The sequence below is a fragment of the Microcaecilia unicolor genome, chromosome 8, assembly GCF_901765095.1.
Source record: "Microcaecilia unicolor chromosome 8, aMicUni1.1, whole genome shotgun sequence".
In the NCBI taxonomy this organism is placed as follows: domain Eukaryota; kingdom Metazoa; phylum Chordata; class Amphibia; order Gymnophiona; family Siphonopidae; genus Microcaecilia; species Microcaecilia unicolor.
The window spans coordinates 54,648,634-54,669,240 of NC_044038.1; the positions used below are offsets into that span (position 1 = coordinate 54,648,634).

The following is a 20,607-nucleotide window of genomic DNA, read 5'->3' on the forward strand; positions in this document are numbered from 1 at the left end:
CATCCTGATCAGGTGGGCTTTGTTTCCTATAGAAAAGCAATGGACAATACGAGACGAGTGGTAGATTTAATGTATTTGGCAAAAAGACTGCACAGGTCTATGTGCCTTCTTAGCTTAGACGCTGAAAAGGCCTTTGACAGGGTGCACTGGCCATTCATGTACAGGGTTATGGAGACCTTTGGGATAGGTCCCCAATTTTGTAGATGGATTCAAGCATTCTATGCTTCGCCTAAAGCATGTATCAGACTAAACGGAGGCTACTCCGACTTTTTTACTTTGCACAGAGGTACTAGACAGGGCTGCCCACTCTCCCCGTTGTTGTTTGCCATGGTTATGGAACCTTTTGCTTCCAGGGTTAGATCTAATCCGGGGATCACTGGAATTACAATAGCAGGGAGGGCACATAAACTTGCCTTCTTTGCAGATGACGTGCTATTGTTTATTACTCGCCCTTTAACATCTTTTCCTGAGCTCTTGAAAAACATTGAGCAGTATTCGACAGTCTCTGGCTTTAAAGTAAACATGTCAAAATCTGAGGCTCTAAACGTAACCCTACCCGAAGACCAGGTGGAAACCTTAAAGGATACGTATGCTTTTAGGTGGGCTAGTGGGAGCATACGATACTTGGGGGTGAACATAACGGTTGGGCTCCCTGACCTCTTTACGGCAAATTACAAAGGACTGGGCCGAGTTCTATCCGCTGACATGGAGAGATGGGGAGATATTGCGCTCTCCTGGCTCGGCCAAATAGCTGCAGTTAAACTGAACATATTACCACGTTTACTGTATTTATTCCAGGCTCTTCCGATCTCGTTGCCCCGTAAATTTCTTGCTGCTCTACAAGACCGTATTGTGCGATTCATCTGGGCTGGTAAACGTCCGAGGTTAGCAAGGGCCTTTCTGTATCAGGATAGAAAAAGAGGAGGGCTTGTGGTCCCTAACATAACTTGGTACTATAGAGCATCTCAGGCGCGTGCTGCTGTGGAATGGTTTCAGGCCTATCCTGACCGGCAATGGGTAGATTTGGAACAGTTTACCTTGGGTGATAGACCGCTGGGAGCATTAATGTGGCTATCGCGGTCCCTTAGGTGCCTAGAAGACGGGCTATGTCCTTCTATATATGTAACCATGGATAATTGGGACAGTCTGTTTCCACAGCGTAGCTGCTTATTGACGCGCCTCTCCCCTATAGCGTATAACCCATTGTTTGTCCCGGGGACAGAGAGGGGCATATTTACCAGCTGGTATGAGGGAGGTTTGCGAACATGGGGGCAGCTGATCGATGGGGAGACCATACTGACCTTTGCAGAAGCCCAACAACAGTTCCCGACAGTGGTGTCTGACAAATATGCATATCTCCAACTTACTCATTTTCTTAAGACAAAAGCTGTACAGGAAGTATTGCGCAGGAAGCAATCAGTTCATGAGCAAATTTGTGAGGGGCCGGGCACGACTACAGGGCTGATATCTCGCCTACATCATATTATCACTCAACAAACACCCCGTTACACACTCCATAGGAAAAACTGGCAGAGGGACTTGGGTATTGAACTAGAGGAGGGGGCATGGGAGAGGATGGAACAGGCCGCGGCGGGGGTATCCTCTCATGTGCCATTTAAAGAGAATGCCATTAAAGTCCTATTTAGGTGGTATATGACACCAGAGCGTTTACAGCGTATTTACCCTACCTTATCTGGGCTGTGTTGGAGAGGATGTAGAGTGAAGGGAACCATGGGACACATTTGGTGGCATTGTAAGAAAATAAAGGCTTTCTGGAAAGCGGTCCATAGTAGGCTGCACCTGTGGCTAGGGGTACTGATCTCATGGCAGCCCACTATCTACTTATTCTCTGCTAAAGCAGCAGGCCTCTTAGCTAATCAACAAATATTGCTGCGCTATGCCACATGTGCAGCTCGAATTGTTATAGCACCCTGTTGGAAACAGACTACGACTCCACCTTTAACTCGGTGGATTCGAAAGCTGAGATATGTGTGTGAGATGGAGCGGCTTATCGCAGAGCGGAGCAATCGCACCAATAAATGGCACCTGATTTGGGACTCCTTTCTCCTTCATACATAATGTAACTGTTGATTCATAAAACCAGTCCGGGTTGGGCGAGGGAGGGGTAAGGGGAGGGGGGGAGTGGAGTTTGTTTGTCTTATACTATAAAAACTCTATAAAAAATTTGAAGTTCTGAAGGATATCAGTATTACTTCATTCATGTTCTGATGCGGAGGCAACACGTACCATGTGCTAAAGTGTTGTGGTTTTGGTATTGTTAGGAGAAACTTGACTTGTAAAACCATACCTCTGTCATTATACAATGTTCTAAGTGGTACTGTTGCCACGGGTTGTACTGTTGAAAGAATGTACCATTTACTAATAAAGACTTCATATAAATTAAAAAAAAAAAAAAAAAGAACTGATGGGAGAAAAATTCTATACAGAAAGACACAATAAGGTGACATGTCTCATCCACTGGAAACTGCAAAATATACATCACTGTATGGGAAAGCACTGGATTGCGGTGTCTGAAAAGATTGTGATCAACTGAAACATTCCCATTTCTACCTATAAAAAGCTTAATGCAGAAGAAAATGAACATAAGTACATAAGTACATAAGTAGTGCCATACTGGGAAAGACCAAAGGTCCATCTAGCCCAGCATCCTGTCACCGACAGTGGCCAATCCAGGTCAAGGGCACCTGGCACGCTCCCCAAACGTAAAAACATTCCAGACAAGTTATACCTAAAAATGCGGAATTTTTCCAAGTCCATTTAATAGCGGTCTATGGACTTGTCCTTTAGGAATCTATCTAACCCCTTTTTAAACTCCGTCAAGCTAACCGCCCGTACCACGTTCTCCGGCAATGAATTCCAGAGTCTAATTACACGTTGGGTGAAGAAAAATTTTCTCGGATTCGTTTTAAATTTACCACACTGTAGCTTCAACTCATGCCCTCTAGTCCTAGTATTTTTGGATAGCGTGAACAGTCGCTTCACATCCACCCGATCCATTCCACTCATTATTTTATACACTTCTATCATATCTCCCCTCAGCCGTCTCTTCTCCAAGCTGAAAAGCCCTAGCCTTCTCAGCCTCTCTTCATAGGAAAGTCGTCCCATCCCCACTATCATTTTCGTCGCCCTTCGCTGTACCTTTTCCAATTCTACTATATCTTTTTTGAGATACGGAGACCAGTACTGAACACAATACTCCAGGTGCGGTCGCACCATGGAGCGATACAACGGCATTATAACATCCGCACACCTGGACTCCATACCCTTCCTAATAACACCCAACATTCTATTCGCTTTCCTAGCCGCAGCAGCACACTGAGCAGAAGGTTTCAGCGTATCATCGACGACGACACCCAGATCCCTTTCTTGATCCGTAACTCCTAACGTGGAACCTTGCAAGACGTAGCTATAATTCGGGTTCCTCTTACCCACATGCATCACTTTGCACTTGTCAACATTGAACTTCATCTGCCACTTGCACGCCCATTCTCCCAGTCTCGCAAGGTCCTCCTGTAATCGTTCACATTCCTCCTGCGACTTGACGACCCTGAATAATTTTGTGTCATCGGCGAATTTAATTACCTCACTAGTTATTCCCATCTCTAGGTCATTTATAAATACATTAAAAAGCAACGGACCCAGCACAGACCCCTGCGGGACCCCACTAACTACCCTCCTCCACTGAGAATACTGGCCACGCAATCCTACTCTCTGCTTCCTATCTTTCAACCAGTTCTTAATCCATAATAATACCCTACCTACCCATAGTGGTGAAGCATAAAAACACAAGAATGGCACTGAAAACAGAAATGTCAGTAACAAGTGATTATTCTATGCATCACATGGAGAGAGACAAAATGCAGTCAGAGACCAAGAAAAAGTGGCAGGAAGATACAGATATATTTTCCATTGTGCTAGGTGCCATAGGCATATAAACATAAATAATTACAAAAAAATTTATAAAAAAAATTACAGAATTACAGAAGGAAGCTATCTTAGGAACAATGCAAGTACTACTACTACTACTTATCATTTCTATAGCGCTACAAGTACTATGTTGAGATCAATCCTCTGCTCGGTGTGGAACTATAGCCAAGAAAGCAAACAGAATGTAAGGAATTATTAGGAAAGGAATGAAAAACAAAAATGAGAATGCTATAATGTCTTTGTATCACTCCATGTATGCAATTTTGGTCACAACATCTCAAAAAAGATATAGCGGAATTAGAAAAGGTACAGAGAAGGGCGACAAAAATGATAAAGGGGTTGGGCTGACTTCCCTATGAGGAAAGGCTAAAGTGGTTAGGGCTCTTCAGCATGGAGAAGAGATGGCTGAGAGGAGATATGATAGAGGTCTATAAAATACTGAGTGGAGTGAAACAAGTAAAGGTGAGTCACTTGTTTACGCTTTCCAAAAATACTAGGACTAGGGAGCACACAATGATGCTACTAAATAGTAAATTTAGAACAAACCAGAGAAAATATTTCTTCACTCAATGTGTAACTAAACTCTGGAATTCGTTGCCAGAAAATGTGGTTAAAGCAGTTAGCTTAGCAGGGTTTAAAAAAGGTTTAGATAATTTCCTAAAAAAAAAAAAAAAAAAAAGTCCATAAGCCATTATTAAGATGGACTTGGGAAAATCCACTGTTTATTTCTAGGATAAGCAGAATAAAATTTGTTTTACTGTTTTGGGATCTTGCCAGGTACTTGTGACCTGGATTGGCCACTGTTGGAAACAGGACACTGGGCTTGAAAGACCTTCGGTCTGTCCCAGCATGGCAACACATGTTTTTAATTACTCCACATACCCTAACTTAAAAGTGAGGTTCATTACTCATAAAATTAACCTATTTGGAGATGTTGCCCACAGCAGGGCTGGCTCAGGCAGGAAAACATTTTGTTGGTCCAACAGAAGAAAATTACCAAACTTGAAATACCACATTTAAAAATAATCTCTTATTTCTGCTCTGTGAAAGCAAACACTGACATAAACATATGTTCAAAAAGCTAAAAATAAAATTACAGCTTTCCTATAAATAGCATCATTTCTATCTACGAACACTGGCACCATATTTCTTACCAATGCCATCACAGCACATAGCTGTGTAAGAGCCCAGGACCTCAGGAACACATAGAATGCACTGCCTAGTGCACTCCAGTAAGAGGCATTGAAGAAAGGCTTACACTAGTGATTCAAATGTAAGGACTGCATTTTGACTAAAAGTTTTAATCACGCTTCACAATTAATTGCACAATTAAAGGTATATTATTTATTCATTTACCCTGCAGCTCTTTGCAACTCTGGGCAAGTCACCATTATCAAAGATACAAAATAAATACCTGTATATAATATGTAAACTGCTTTGATTGTAATCACAGAAAGGTGATATATCAAATACCATCCCCCTTCCCTTCCCTAAAGGACTGATATTCTCGCTCTCTCCCTCTACCCCTAGAATCCAACATCTCTCTCTCTTTCTCTTCCTTCCCTCCCTCAACTTTTCTGGGGTCCATTATCTCTACAGCCTGACTGAACCCAGGATCTTCACTTTCTGCCAAAATCAAATCTACATATGAAATTGGTCACTTGATTTCAGCATAAACTGAAACTGGCCAGGCCCTGCCCCCGAACACAGCTAGCTTCTATCCCCCTCATCACATACAGTCTTCCTCCCAGACCCACCTGTCAGCCAGCTTCCCCCCCCCCAACCAGGCCGCTGAAGCTTACGGTGGCCTTTTTTGGTGGCGGAGATGGCTAGGGTAAGAGCGACTGTGAATTGCTCTTGCCCTGCTTAGGCCACTAGACCACCAGGGTGCCTGAGGTAGGCCGGGGGGGGGGGGGGGGGGTTGAGTTAGCTGATGGGTGCATTAAGGAGGGGAAAAGGGAGGCTATTGGCGGCAGTGGGAGAGTGAGTGAGTGGAACAGGAGGTTGTGTGCAGTGGTGATGGCAGCAGGAGGGTGGGTGCTACTATCGCTATTAATGAAATAGACCCAAAGGGCTCCTCAGCAGTACAGAAGGGTCCTGGCATCATGGCACACACAAAAGCAAAGTACACAAGGGTGGAAGTGAACAAATGACCAGCCCAAAGCGCAGTAGTAAGAGCAGCAAGAACAAAGTTTATTGGGACTTGGTGGGTGGGAGAGTGTAAGGCAGCAGCTGGGCAAGGGAAAAAAAAAGGGGGGAGGGTGGCTATCTTGTACAGGAAAGGAATAGCAACCTAAATTACTACCCTCTGTGCTGATCCAGCAGGTAGATACATTTTGTGCCGGACGCAAGTAAGTCATTTGAAATTGTTTTTCTGCAACATATATGCCATCAATCAACATGATCGGAAATTGTATCAAACAGTGACTAACTTTCTTCTGCACTATCAAGACAGACAGATGATTGTGGGGGGAGACTTTAATGCGGTGTGGGACCCCAACATGGGTAGATCTTCCTCCCAGATTAGTATCCAACATCATGCCAGTTGTGGCCTGCCCAATATGTGTAAAATCTTGGATTTGTTAGATGTATGGAGGGTGCTCCATCCATTGGAATGAGATTACACCCATTTGTCCAGGGTGCATTCCAAACAGTCCCGTATCGATTATTTGTTACTTTCCAGACAGCTGTTTGGTTCCATAGTCAGGGCGGACATTGGTCCCTATGTAATTTCAGACCATGCTTGGGTATGGATGGATTGGAGTCCACGACCGCATAGTGCATTGCGTGGTTGTTGGATCTTTCCCTTGGAACTTTATAAGGATTCAGTTTTTTGGGCTAGACCGTTAAGGTGTTGGACAGACTATAAATTTCACAATGTACCTCATGCAAATGACCCTATCATTTACTGGGAAGCCGCGGAAGCGGTATTGCGAGGGGAAAGAATCAGTTACTCCCATCACATTCGAAAGGCCAAGGATCAGGAGATAGTACACTTGGGTAAACAACGGTGTTATGTGCGTTGCCGGTTTGGGCACACACATTCAGAGGAAAATAACAGGTTTTAGAAAATCAGACAGCGCTGAATGAGCTATTACATCAGCGGGCTGCCAAGTCTCAGGCCATATAAGTTATACAGGCACGGTAATAAGTTGGGACGGCTGCTGACTCACCTGGTATATGGGAGAGGTGCTCAACCTAAGACTGCAGCTATTAGCAATGGGAGAGGGGGTATACACACAAAATATGAGGATACTAGTAAAAAAGCCCCGTTTCTGATGCAAATGAAACAGGGGCTAGCAAGGTTTTCTTCTGTGTGCATGTGGGAGTGTGTGTGTCCCTGCCCTCTCTCCCCTCCCCCCAATGAGTCCTTCACTGTTACAGAGAGAGCGATTTGATTTCGTGCTTTGCTGGTTTTCCTTCACTGACTGTTTGTGTTACAGAGAGGGCGGGGCAGACACTCCTGGGGAAACCGGATATCTCTCCCCCTTCACACTTCCGGCTGGAGGCTTCATAGAACGTTGGTGGTGCCTTTTATATAGAGAGATTTGTGAGATATTCTCTACTTACTACAAGCAGCTCTATGCTTCCCCGACAGATAAGGGTTTAGAGTGTAGTATGTATTGTGACAGCTTGGATTTGCCCTTCTTGGCCCAGAAGGATAATGACTAATTGAGTGCACCAATAACAACTGACAAAGTTTATTGGGTGATTCAGTAGAGTCCACTTTTGAAAGCCCCAGGAGTGGATGGATATAGGGCCAATTTTATGAAATGTTGGGAGAAGAAATAGTGCCCTCCTTGACGAATATGTTTAATACTGTCATAACTTCTGAGTCCCTGCCACCCTCGCTTAATGTGGCACAGATTATCGCACTCCCTAAACTGGGGCGGGACTCAACTATCCCTGAATTTTATAGGCCTATGTTTTTATTGAACTATCAGGTGAAACTGTTTGCCAAGATTATGGCAAATTGCATGGCAAAATAATAATAATAATAATAAAACTTTATTTATAACCCCCTATTCTAAGTGGGGAACAAATCACATACAAAATATTAAAAACAAACAAAGCAAAAAATCTTCCCTCCCTTTTTCATGAATCTCAAGTGGGGTTTGTTCGTGGTCGCTCAGTGGCTAAAAACCTCAGAAGAATCCTGGCCACACTAGAAACTCGGAGCAGGGGAAAAGAGGACTCTCTCATTAGTTTTTTTTATTTTAATTTTTATTATTTTTTTAAATACAATTTCAAAGCGAGCTTTGAAAAGAAACATGCAGAACATCAAAGAAATAAAACATTATTACAGGAAAATTCCCAACACAAATTACATATGCAGTAGTCCACAAAATGAAGGACAGAGAGGCTGATACATTCTCCTTAGCAGAGGATAAGGTTAAGCCAGAGATTAAATAATAGATAGGATAGCATCAAATAAATTACACATTAAGCAAAAGGTCCAAATAACTAAAGCCAGAAAATTCCCTATGGTTAATTCGGAGTCCTTGCATTAAAAAGTTGTATTGGATCAAAAAAATGGTAAGTCTGATTTTCAAAGTAAATGACACACTTGCAGGGAAATCTTAACTGAAATTTAGCCCCAAGGTTCAAAGTCTCTTGTCTCATAAGTAGAAACTTCTTCCTTCTCTCCTCAGTTATTCTAGAGACATCTGGGAATATTTGGATTCTTTCTCCCATAAAAGAAACTGGAGTAGTTTGCCTCAAATAGAGTCTTATTAATGCCTCTTTATCCGAAAGAAAAACAAATGAGACCAATAAGGTGGATCTAAAGTCTATTTCTTCTCTAGATTGTTCAAGAAGTGCAGATACATCCACACTTCCAGAAGGTGCAGGCAAAAGCGATTTTTCTCTTGTTCTTACATCTCGGACTGGCAAATAATAAAGTTTTTGGACTGGAGGAAAATTGTTTTCCGGATATTGGAAAATGTTCTTTAAAAAAAAATCTATGAAATAAGTCTCTCACAGGGGTATATTTAGTTGAGGGAAAATTTAAAATTCTCAAGTTCAAAGACTTAGCCCTGTTCTCCAAATTTTCCAATTTATGGTGTACCATATCAGCATTAAAGTAATTTACTCTCCAGTTCTTTAGTTTGCTTTAATGATGCCTCATATTGATTAAGTTTAGTCTCTTGAGACATAACTTGAGCTTGAAGAGACTCAATCTTGGTAGTGTTAGAGTTTGTAGCAGTCATAAAAGTCAGACATACCTTATGTAAGGACTCCATTGCGCCCCAGAAGGAGTCTAGCATTACCTTAGATGGTTTCTCTAAGGGCAGTAAAGGCGGTTCTGGGGCTGACTGTGTTTCTGTTTCCAGAAGCATAGTAGATCTTTCCTCCAGAAAAACATCCCCGCTTCTACCGTTGATATGAGTTGACGTCGCGTTTCCCCCGATTGAGGCGTCGCCATATCCTGGGAGGATTTCTCCTTCTCTCCACTCTCCGCCGCTTCTTTCGACAGATGAGTGGGACTACCTCCCAGTCTGTTTTCCACCTCAAGAACGTGGCGATTTGGACTTCGGGGACTGAGTGAAACTTCACTCTCCAGGCCAGGACTCCTCTCAAATCCCGGCAGCGGAACATCCGACCGTGTAAGCGGCGTGGCATAAGCTGTTATCGGTATTTGCCGCGAGGTAGGGCTAGCAGAGGGTAAGGAGATACCTCCTCTCACTTTCCCTTTCCTCTTTGGCATAGTGATACTAAGAAACAAGAACTAAGAAAAAGACATCTCTCTGGAGTTCAGCTTAGAACGTCTGATCCGACGCCATCTTGGTCAGCCCCCTAGCAGGGACCCCTCTCTCATTAGCTTTGACGCAAAAAAAGCCTTTGACTGGGTGCACTGGAACTTTCTGTTTACAGTATTGGTCAAATACTGGTTCCCCAAAGTTTTTCTCTCGGTCATTAGGTCTTTATATTCAGGACCGTGAGCTAAGGTGTTGGTTATTTGTAAACTTTACCCCCTCTCTCCTCTGCTTTTTGTCTTAACTCTTGACCCCCTACTTTGGGATATAATGGCTAATCCAGATATTCAGGGAGTGGGGATGGGGCCTCTGTTTTAAGGTGGCAGCGTTCACTGATGACTTTTATTGATACACATTACTAACCCTCATTACTGGTCTTGCTGGAATTATTTAGGGAATATGGGGATTTTGCAGGGTTTCAGCTGAATTTGACATAGAAATCAAACAAAATAAAACATGGAAAAGAAAATAAGATGATACCTTTTTTATTGGACAATAAAAAAGGTATCATCTTATTTTCTTTTCCATGTTTTATTTTGTTTGATTTCTATTGATAATCTTAAGAGTGGACTAACACGGCTACCACACTCCTCTACTTAAGCTGAATTTGACTAAATCATCTATATGCCTCTGGCAAGTGTGGAGTCTAGATTTTCCATTGCGTTGGGTGGACAGATCGTTTAAATATTTAGGTGTCCATTTAGCAATGGATACATCTACATTGAATCCTCTACTTAAAAGTACAATTCAATGTTTGAAAGAGTTAGACTGTACTTTACAACATCCAATACATAGGTCTGTAAATCTCTCCCTCTGCTACAATCCTTTGATTAAAATTAATAAAACACCTTTTTTCTGGAAAGAATGGATTGATAAGGGTATAAGGACATTGCAAGATATTCTACTGGATGATCATTTCTTGGCATCCTTTCCTATTTTGCAACAAAGATACCACCTAAACTCAACAAATGCCTATAAATGGTTACAACTTCAACACTGCTTTGCTGGAGTTGTCTTTCATCAAAAATACTCCTTCGAGGAACCATCCATATATTCTCTTGCTAGAACACTGATTAACAATGGACATGTGGCCTCTGCCCTCTATAAACTTATTCTATCTACAATATTGCCACACAACTGCTCAGTATGGGAAACAGACGCTGGTCATGTTTTACCTGTAAAAGTTTGGAACTCTTTTTGGTTGCATACAATGAGACCACTAGCTTCGGCTTCATCACAACAATCACTTTACTTTTTTTATCATAGAACAACTTGGACCCCAAATAAGCTGAACAAAGCAGGACTATCTAATAGCAACAAATATTGGCACTGTGGTATTTCTCATGGAACTCTAATGCATATGATATTTGAATGTAGTTTTGTTCGCTCTTTTTGGACACAGATATGATCTATCATTCAAGCTATTTTTCATTTAAATAATGATATCTCTTTATCTATTGTGGTATTTAAATAACATTCTCCTCATGTAACCTTGTCTGCTAATCATACTAGACTTTTTGATGCTCTTCTCACTATAGCACAGTCTATAATATTGGCTAATTGGAAGTCAGCTTAATTGCTGAACGTACATTTTTGGTGGAACTCGGTTCTGCAGCATCAAAAGCTGGAAATGGCTTTGGCAGAGAAGTATGGTATACCTCACATTAAGAAGAAAGTATGGTCTCCTGTTGATGTTTATTTTCAAAGTAAGATTTCTTGACTGTAGTTCACTAACTATATAATGGAATATTCCATTTTTTCTATTCTTTTTTATGATGTTTCTTTATTTGATTGCATTCCAAGCTAATTGGTGCAGTGTGTTTTGACTAGGTTTGTTTTTCTCTCTTTTTCTCATTTGAGGAATTGATCTCCTTCTTCTTTATGTTCTATTATTGAACATTTTCAATAAAATATCTGGTAAAAAAAAAGTTGGAGACCTTCTGCAGCAGCAGTAAAAGCAATACTATATTGTCTCAAAAGTTGTGTCTCGTGGCATGTAAATGCATATTGCAATATTGGACGAAATCAGAGTGTCCAAATTACTGGCACTGGAGAAACCACCTATACCAACTGGTGACTTGGGAGGCCAGAGATGCCAGGGGCTCGCCCAAGCGTAATAAAACGTTTTTGTTGGGAGCCTTGTTATCAATCACTTCACCCACGGGGCCAGGATTTAATCCTTAATAATCTGTAGATCCCAATAGGCTCCTATTATTGTACGATCCAAGTGGCCTGCATTTTTGTTGGGGAGGGGAGGAAGAGGGAATAAAGGGGGGGGGGGGAATGAGAGGATTAATGTTTTTGTATTGTAGGCTCGGTATAAGAGTACAGGCTTTTGGTAGCCGTTATGTGATTATGGAGTTATTGGGGGGGGGGGGGTGGAGGGGGGAGTAGGAATTTTATATTGACTTTATTATGTAACATTATAAAAAATTAGGATTACTGTGTTGCTCTGTTTAATGGTTTATTACTTTCAATAAAAAAATGTTTAAACACAACTGATTGGAAATGTTCTGTATAATCTATTTTCTTGATTGTGTCCTTAGTGTGTGATTTCAAGTTAACTTGAAGAGTGTATGAATTAATAAACATAAAATAAAAAAGAACCTTCATTTGTGGAGCTAAACGTGGAATTCTTGGTTATATTTATTAGTTTGTACAGTTACAATTTCTGTGTAGTTTTATTGTTATCAGTCACTCTGGCAATGGTATTGTACAAAAATTGAAATAACAAATCTTTATGGTGCCTTTTTACTAAGCTGCAGTAAAATGTAGGGCTGAACATCAGGGGCGTAGCCAGACTTTGGTGGGAGGGGGGGGTCTAGCAGCCGAGGTGAGGGGGCACATTTTAGCCCCCCCCCCCCCCGCCATTGCCGACACTTTTGACAACCTCCCGCCCTCTCGACCCCCCCCCCGCGAACCCTCCCCCGCCGTCGCCTACCTTCGGTTTTGCTAGCGGGGGACCCCAATCCCCACCAGCCAACATCCTCTTCGTCCTGCAGTGAAAAAAGTCTTCGTTCTTCTGTTGCATGCTGACATCCTGCACGTACAACGTGCAGGACATCAGCATGCAACAGAAGAATGAAGACTTTTTTCACTGCAGGACGAAGAGGACGTCGGCTGGCGGGGATTGGGGTCCCCCGTCAGCAAAACCGAAGGTAGGCGACGGCGGGGGAGGGTTCGCGGGGGGAGATGGGTCCAGGAGGAAATCTATGGGGGCCCAGGCCTCCTCAGGCCCCACGTAGCTACGCCACTGCTGAACATCAATTAAAATGTTTAATCACACAATTAATTGCATAAAGCGTATCCCTCACATTTCCTCCCGTACAGTGCAATATATAGATAGCATATGCAAATTCTCAAAACTGACATATTTCTATCACTAAACTAAAAATAAAATCTTTTATCTTACCCTTGTTGTCTGGTGATTTTATCTTTCCAATCATTTTGCTCCCTGACTCTGGTTCTGCTTCCCTATGCTCTGAACTCTGCTTCCAGGGCCTCCTGTCTATTCACTATTTCTTTTTTCTCATCCTGCCCTATATTCATCTTTCACATTGAACTTTCATCCATTTTTCTACCTCATTTTCAAATCTGTCTAGTTTCCATCTCTTCCCTTCCCCTCCAATCATGGACACTGTCTCCTCCGTTCTCCTCCTTTCCCAGTGCATTATCTCCTCCTGTCTCTCTTCTCTCCCCTCCCCCTGCATGGGCACATCTCCTCCTGTCTCTCTTCTCTCCCCTTCCCCTCCATGGGCACTGTCTCTTCCCTTCCCTCCCCTCCACGATCACCATCTTCCTTACTTTTTCCAACCCCTATTTCCAGCACCTGTCCCTCTCAAACATCTCCCTCTCTTTCCTCTTTCTCCCAGCAAATCTTGCTGCACTCCTGAACCCCGAATCCCTCCCCCGCCATGGACACTGTTCTCTCTTCCTCTTTCTCCTGACAAATCTTCCTGGGCTCCTGAACCCAACCATCCCTTCCCCCACCCCGCTGTCCCTGTTTTCTCTCCCTCCCTCTTTCTCCCAAATCTTTCTGCACTCCTGAACCCCAAACCCCCTGTGGTCCGTGTTTTATCTCTCCTCCTACCCTGCCCCTCTTGGAACTCCAACTTTGCTTTTAGCGCTGCAGTGCTGAAGGCATGCTACTTCTTTCAGCCACCCGAAGCCCCTCTCTGTAGTGTCCTGCATCGACAGAACTTTCCGTTCCCAGGCGGGATGCTAAAAAGAGAGGCTTTGGGCGGCTGAAAGCAGCAGCATGCCTTCAGCGCTGCAGTGTTAAAGGCAAAGTCGGAGGGCCGAGAGGGGCAGGTAGAAGATGAGCCACTCTTCTGTGCCCCAGTGCTGCTGCCTACAGCCTCTTCTGCTTTACCCCGGACCTGAAGTGCCGCAGACTCATTACCTCCGTGGTTACTTCCAGGTCATGGGTACGTCATCTTCCACACACCGCTTGGGAGCACAGCAGCATGGCAAATGTTTATATTTTTGCTGTTTCCCAACTGATCTCAAAGGTTGCATACCGTTTTCTGACCCTCCAGCTCATCCTCAGGGTCCCTCTCATGCTGGCACCTGGGGCCCCTGGCCAAGTTGCCATGGTTGAAATGTACAACACTGATAAGACCGCTGACTGCAAAAGAATACACCCACCTCTTAGAGGTGTCTCCAGGCAGTGCTGAATGCTGTACTAGTCAGTGATATTAAATCACAAGAGATCCTATGGAGTCCATCTCACCTCTGAAGTACCCCACGGAGATGTCACAGTTGCATTCTGCTGCCAGGGACCGAGACAGAAAAGTCTGGATCTCATAAGTAGCCTGGGATGCTGGCCACTCCGAACAATCTGGTGGACAAAGAGATAGAGAGAAGAGCTTGAAGTGAACTGCAAATCTCTGACCACAAGCAAAGGGGTTATCCTGATCCATTTATCCCATATTAATACAGTCTCCCAGCATCAGAAGAAATTTTTCTGATGGAAGGAAAGAACTCATTTCCCTACTATAGATTTGCTTGGAACAATTTGCAATCAGAAAGAGTGTGTGCCCTCTTGCTATGAGCAATTTTAAGACCCCCCTGGGGACAAATCTATAAAATGCACCAAAATGTAGGTGCAAAAATGCAGCGCATTGCACACAAATAAAACAGCATCTTCCAAATTCCATTATAGAATACGAGCACAAACCAGCATTTATGTGCCTACATTTAAGCATGACCATTTATACCATGTCAATAGCAGGTGTAAATATATTTGCCTAAATACAGGACTTTAGCATGTAAATGACAGCATCCTATAAACTATGTATGTAAATTGATGACATACCCATGACTCACCCATGCACCTCCCCCGTACATGTCCCTTTGCATTTACACGCTATGCAACTTGTGTGCTCACATTATACACTGCTGCTTAACATGCACTTATGTGACCGTTATATTCATGCACATAAATGCCTGTATTCTATCATCGTAGCGCGCAAATCAAGCTTATATTTAGGTACCAAACTTACAGATTTAGGGGACTTGTGCATAGCAGTTTGAACTATCCCAACATACACACCTGAGTTTCTTACTTCACAAGTATTACCAAGAGCATTTTCTCTGTTCAGGCGTGACTAATGAATCTACAGCCAGAAGTTTCAGCTATGGCTAAGTGTTCCTTTTACCAACTGTAACAATTGGATCAAACTCTTTCACTGCTAGAACAAAAGGCTTTGCCTGTGTGACAAATGGAGGGGCATAATCGGACGCGAACGCCCATCTCCATGGGTGTCTATCTCCGAGAACGGGTAAGTGAAGGGGCGGGACAAACCGTATTTTCGAAAAAAAATAGGCGTCCATCTTTTTTCCGATAATACGGTTTGTGCCCGGCAAATGCATCGGATTTGTGCGGATTTGAGCTGGGTGGTTTCATTTTTCAGCGATAATGGAAACTGAAGGCGCTCAGCTCAAAAACGACCAAATCCAAGGCATTGGTTCGTGGGAGGGGCCAGGATTCGTAGTGCACTGGTCCCCCTCACATGCCAGGACACCAACCGGGCACCCTAGGGGGCACTTGTAACAATTTAAAATAAACAGTTAACTACCTCTGAAGTCCATAGCTCCCTTCCTTTGGGTGCTGAGCCCCCCAAAACCCACTGCCCACAACTCTACACCATTACCCTAGCCCTTATGGCTGAAGGGGGGCACCTAGATGTGGGTACAATGGGTTTTGGGGGCGGTTTGGAGCGCTCCCATTTACCACCACAAGTGTGACAGGTGGGGGGGTGGGGTGGGAAAGGCCTGGGTTCACCTGGCTGAAGTCCACTGCACCCACTAACAACTGCTCCAGGGACCTGCATACTGCTGTGATGGAGCTAGGTATGACATTTGAGGCTGGCATACAGGCTGGAAAAAAAAGTTGTTAAAGTTGTTTTTTTTTGGGTGGGAGGGGGTTAGTGACCACTGGGGGAGTCAGGGGTGGTCATCCCCGATTCCCTCCAGTGGTCATCTGGTCATTTAGGGCACTTTTTGGGGACTTGTTCGTGAAAAAAAAAGGGTCCAAAAAAAGTGACCCAAATTCGCGCTAAAACGCCTTTCTTTTTTCGATTATCGGCCGAGGACGGCCATCTCTCCTTCGCCGATAAACACGCCCCAGTCCTGCCTTCACCAAGCCCCCATCAACTTTGGCTGTTTCTGCGACAGATTGTAGTTATACCAAGTTATACCCCTGATGCAGGCGCCGAAACATGGACCATGTCGGGTCCATTTAAGTATTGTTTCATCAACGTATATGATTAAAGACTTTATCCCCCTTTTTTGAAGGCCCTTTGTGCTTTTTGTTTTGTTTCTTGGCTTTTTTGTGCTTTGCTCCCTCTCTCTGTTATACCACATATTTATTACGAATAAGGACATCACAGATATTCAGTGCTATTGCATGAATAGCTAACTAAGCATGTTGGACCACATATGTTGGATTAATGACTGGAATTGCTGCTGGAATTGCATTTTGTTACATTCTGTTTTTCTAATTTGTTATATTTTTAATTAATTTGGAAAGTGAAGTTTATTTTAGTTAATTTGGAAGATATACTGAGTCAAACTGACAAGTTAAAGAGTGATAAATCACCTGGACCAGATGGCATAAACCCCAGGGTACTGAAAGAACTCAAATATGAAATTGCTGATCTGTTGTTAGTAATGTGTAACCTGTTGTTATAATCATCCATAGTACCTGAAGACTGGCCAATATAACGCTGATTTTTAAAAAGGGTTCCAGAAGTGATCCGGAAAATTACAGACCAGTAAGCCTGACTTCAGTGCCGGGGAAAACAGTGGAAACTATTATAAAAAATAAAATTATGGAACACATAGACAAACATGGTTTAATGGGACAGAGTCAACACGGGTTCAGCCAAGGGAAGTCTTGTCTCACCAAGTCGCTTCATTTCTTTGAAGGCATAAATAAACGTGTGGCTTAAGGTGAGCCGGTTGATGTAGTGTACCTGGATTTTCAGAAAGCTTTTGAAAAGTTCTTCATCAGAGACTCCTGAGAAAATTAAAAAGTCATGGGATAGGAGGCTATTCTGCTTATTTTCGAAGGCCGGCCATCTTCCGACACAAATCGGGAGATGGACGGCCTTCTACGGCCGGCCAAATCGGTATAATCGAAAGCCGATTTTGGCTGGCTTTAACTGCTTTCCATCACAGGGCTGGCCAAAGTTCAAGGGGGCGTATCGGCAGTGTACCGAAGGCGGGACGGGGGCGTGGTTAAGAGATGGCCGGCCTCGGCCGATAATGAAAAAAAGAAATCCGGCTCTGACGAGCATTTGACCGACTTTACTTGGTCCTTTTTTTGTTCACGACCAAGCCTTGAAAAGGTGCCCGAACTGACCAGATGACCACCGGAGGAAATCGGGGATCACCTCCCTTTACTCCCCCAGTGGTCACCAACCCCCTCCCACCCAAAAAAAAAAATTTAAATACATTTTTTTGCCAGCCTCTATGCCAGCCTCAAATGTCATACCCAGCTCCATCACAGCACTATGCAGGTCCCTGGAGCAGTTTTTAGTGGGTACTGCAGTGCACTTCAGGCAGGCGGACCCAGGCCCATCCCCCCCTTACCTGTTACACTTGTGGTGGTAAATGGGAGCCCTCCAAAACCCACTGTACCCACATGTAGGTGCCCCCCTTCATCCCTAAGGGCTATGGTAGTGCTGTACAGTTGTGGGGAGTGGGTGTTGGGGGGGGGCTTGGGGGGCTCAGCACCCAAGGTAAGGGAGCTATGCACCTGGGATCAATTTGTGAAGTCCACTGCAGTGCCCCCTAGGGTGCCCGGCTGGTGTCCTGGCATGTGAGGGGGACCAGTGCACTACAAATGCTGGCTCCTCCCATAACCAAATAGCTTAGATTTGGCCAGGTTTGAGATGGCCGCCATTAGTTTCCATTATTGGCAAAAACCAATCTCTAACGCCGGCGATCTCTAAGGGCAGGCCAAATGTTAGGGTTAAATGGCCATTTTTCTCAATGTGGAGTGCTGCAAGGATATGTACTAGGACTGGTGCTATTTAGCATATTTATAAATGATCTGAAAAATGGAATGACAAGTGAGGTGATTAAATTTGAAGACGACACAAAACTATTCAAATTTGTCAAAACGCATGCGGATTGTGAAAAATTGCAGGAAGACCTTAGGAAACTGGAAGACTGTCCTTCAAAATGGCAGATTAAATTTAATGTAGACAAATGCAATGTGATGCACATTGGGAAGAATAATCTGAATCATAGTTATTTGATGCTAGGGTCTACCTTAGGAGTGAGAACTAAAAAAAAAAAGATCTAGGTATTACTGTAGACAATACGCTAAAATCTTCTGCCCAGTGTGTGGCAGCGGCCAAAAAAGCAATCAGGATGATACGAATTATTAGAAAAGGGATGCAAAATAAGACCAAGAATATTATAATGTCTCTGCATCCCTACATGGTGCGACCTCATCTTGAGTACTGCGTTCAATTGTGGTCATCATATCTCAAAAAAGATACAGTGGAATTAGAAAAAGTTCAAAGAAGAGCGAACAAAATGATAAAGGGGATGGAACTCCTCCCATATGAGGAAAGGCTAAAGAGGTTAGGGCTCTTCAGTTTGGAAAAGAGATGGCTGAGAGGGGATATGATTGGGGTTTATAAAATCCTGAGTGGTGTAGAATGGGTAGAAGTGTACTGATTTTTCACTCTTTCAAAAATTACAAAGATGAGGGGACACTTAATGAAATTTCATGGGAATACTTGGAAAAGTCCATAGTTTGTTATTAAGATGGACATGGGGGAAGCTACTGCTTGCCCCAGGATTGGTAGCATGGAATGTTGCTACTAGTTGGGTTTCTGCCAGGTACTTGTTACCTGGATAGGCCACTGTTGGAAGCAGGATACTGGGCCAGATGGACCATTAGTCTGACACAGTATGGCTATTCTTATGTTGTACGCAGCCCTAGATTAGAAATAATAAATTCAAATGCAAACATGATATAGTCCTAACTATGCCCACTTGACTATTTGTGTATAGTACTGAATATTTGCCATATCTGGATAACATCTAGGTACTGCCAAATACCAAGATATTCAGTGTCAAAACCTGTATAGGTGCTAGCACTGAATATCTGGGACTAATTCACCCAATGGGGTTAGCATTTAAGAAAATGCTGACCTCTGCCGGCTGAATACTGACCAATAACCTTATGTGAAAAAGATGGAATTTTGGAATCATATGATTTTGTTGTATCAATATTTTATGCCCACTCCAGCAATGGCAATATAATGGAAATTACAGGCAAAGCCATCTATTGTTTTTCACTGTATTACAGATATGTTATAAAATGTTCCCTTGTCATTTTACTCTTTCTATGGCAGAATTGGGTCAATTTTGGAATTGTGTTGGGTTGTACCACAATCTTGGCAAGTCACGAAACTCAGTTAAAAGTACATTTTTTGACTTCCAAACATATCATAAGATCTGCCATAGTAGGTCAGGACAAAGGTCCATCAAGCTCAGTACCTGGTTTCCAACAGTGGCCAATCTAGATCTCAATACCTGGCAGGATCCCAAAGAGTAAATAGATTCCATGTTGCCTACAAACATGCATCCACTCGGAAAAGTCTTCTAGTTTTAGAAGTTAAAATACCAGTAAACAATAGATGTAAGATACATCAAACTGTAATTTTATTTCAAGCCTGCTCAAAGACACTTGTTCTCTCTGCCTACTCAATGGTCTGTCTAAACTATAATAACTTGGGGGGAGGGGGATTTTTAAAGACTGTGTGAGTGTTTGGGAGGGGAAGGCACTCTAATCTGGTCTCTACTGCTAAGTGTGTGGGGTGATGTGTTTGCAGTAAGCTCACTCACCCACTACACGGAGGCAGAATGTGATGCTCTGGCTGAAGTTCCTACTGGGACACTGGTTTGGTTGACCTGGGGTTGGGTGGCTCAGCACATATACTGAGGGATCACGGACAATGCTGCAGCAACTGCAGCGGCTCATGGATTCATCACCAGGCTGGAACCTAAAAGAATGAGTGAAAGAAAGCATAAACACTAAAATATTTCAAACCTTAAAACATGTAGAGACAGCTACATCACCTTCTTCCTCACTGAAAGTTAGGACTGAATCCAGAGATACTTAGGGGCTGGTAAGAGGAAAGAAGCTCTCTTCCACATCCCCTCTACCCTCATCATGTTGGAAAAGCACTTACAACTGAACTGATGCATTGATCACTGCTCAGAGATAACAACCACAGTGTGGAGGAACCATTCAAAGTAGTACCTAACCCAATTTTCATTGTGAAAATGCAATTTAATCTACAAAAAGCGATTATATTGCCTTCATTTATGATAATCAAATAGGGCATAAAATGAAAATTAAGTTTCCCAAACTTTA

At 43.2% G+C, this 20,607-nt stretch overlaps 1 protein-coding gene across 5 annotated transcripts in view; it reads right to left on the reverse strand.

Annotated features, from left to right (window-relative positions):
- Positions 1–20,607, reverse strand: part of LOC115476154 — a 184,846-nt gene that overhangs the window by 98,703 nt on the left and 65,536 nt on the right. For all 5 annotated transcript variants that reach the window (XM_030212359.1, XM_030212360.1, XM_030212361.1 and 2 more), the window contains exons 4-5: positions 20,076–20,233; positions 14,437–14,544 (exon numbers count right to left, since the gene is read on the reverse strand). In XM_030212359.1, the coding sequence (XP_030068219.1) occupies positions 14,437–14,544; positions 20,076–20,233 (266 nt within the window). The remainder of the gene's footprint in view (positions 1–14,436; positions 14,545–20,075; positions 20,234–20,607) is intronic.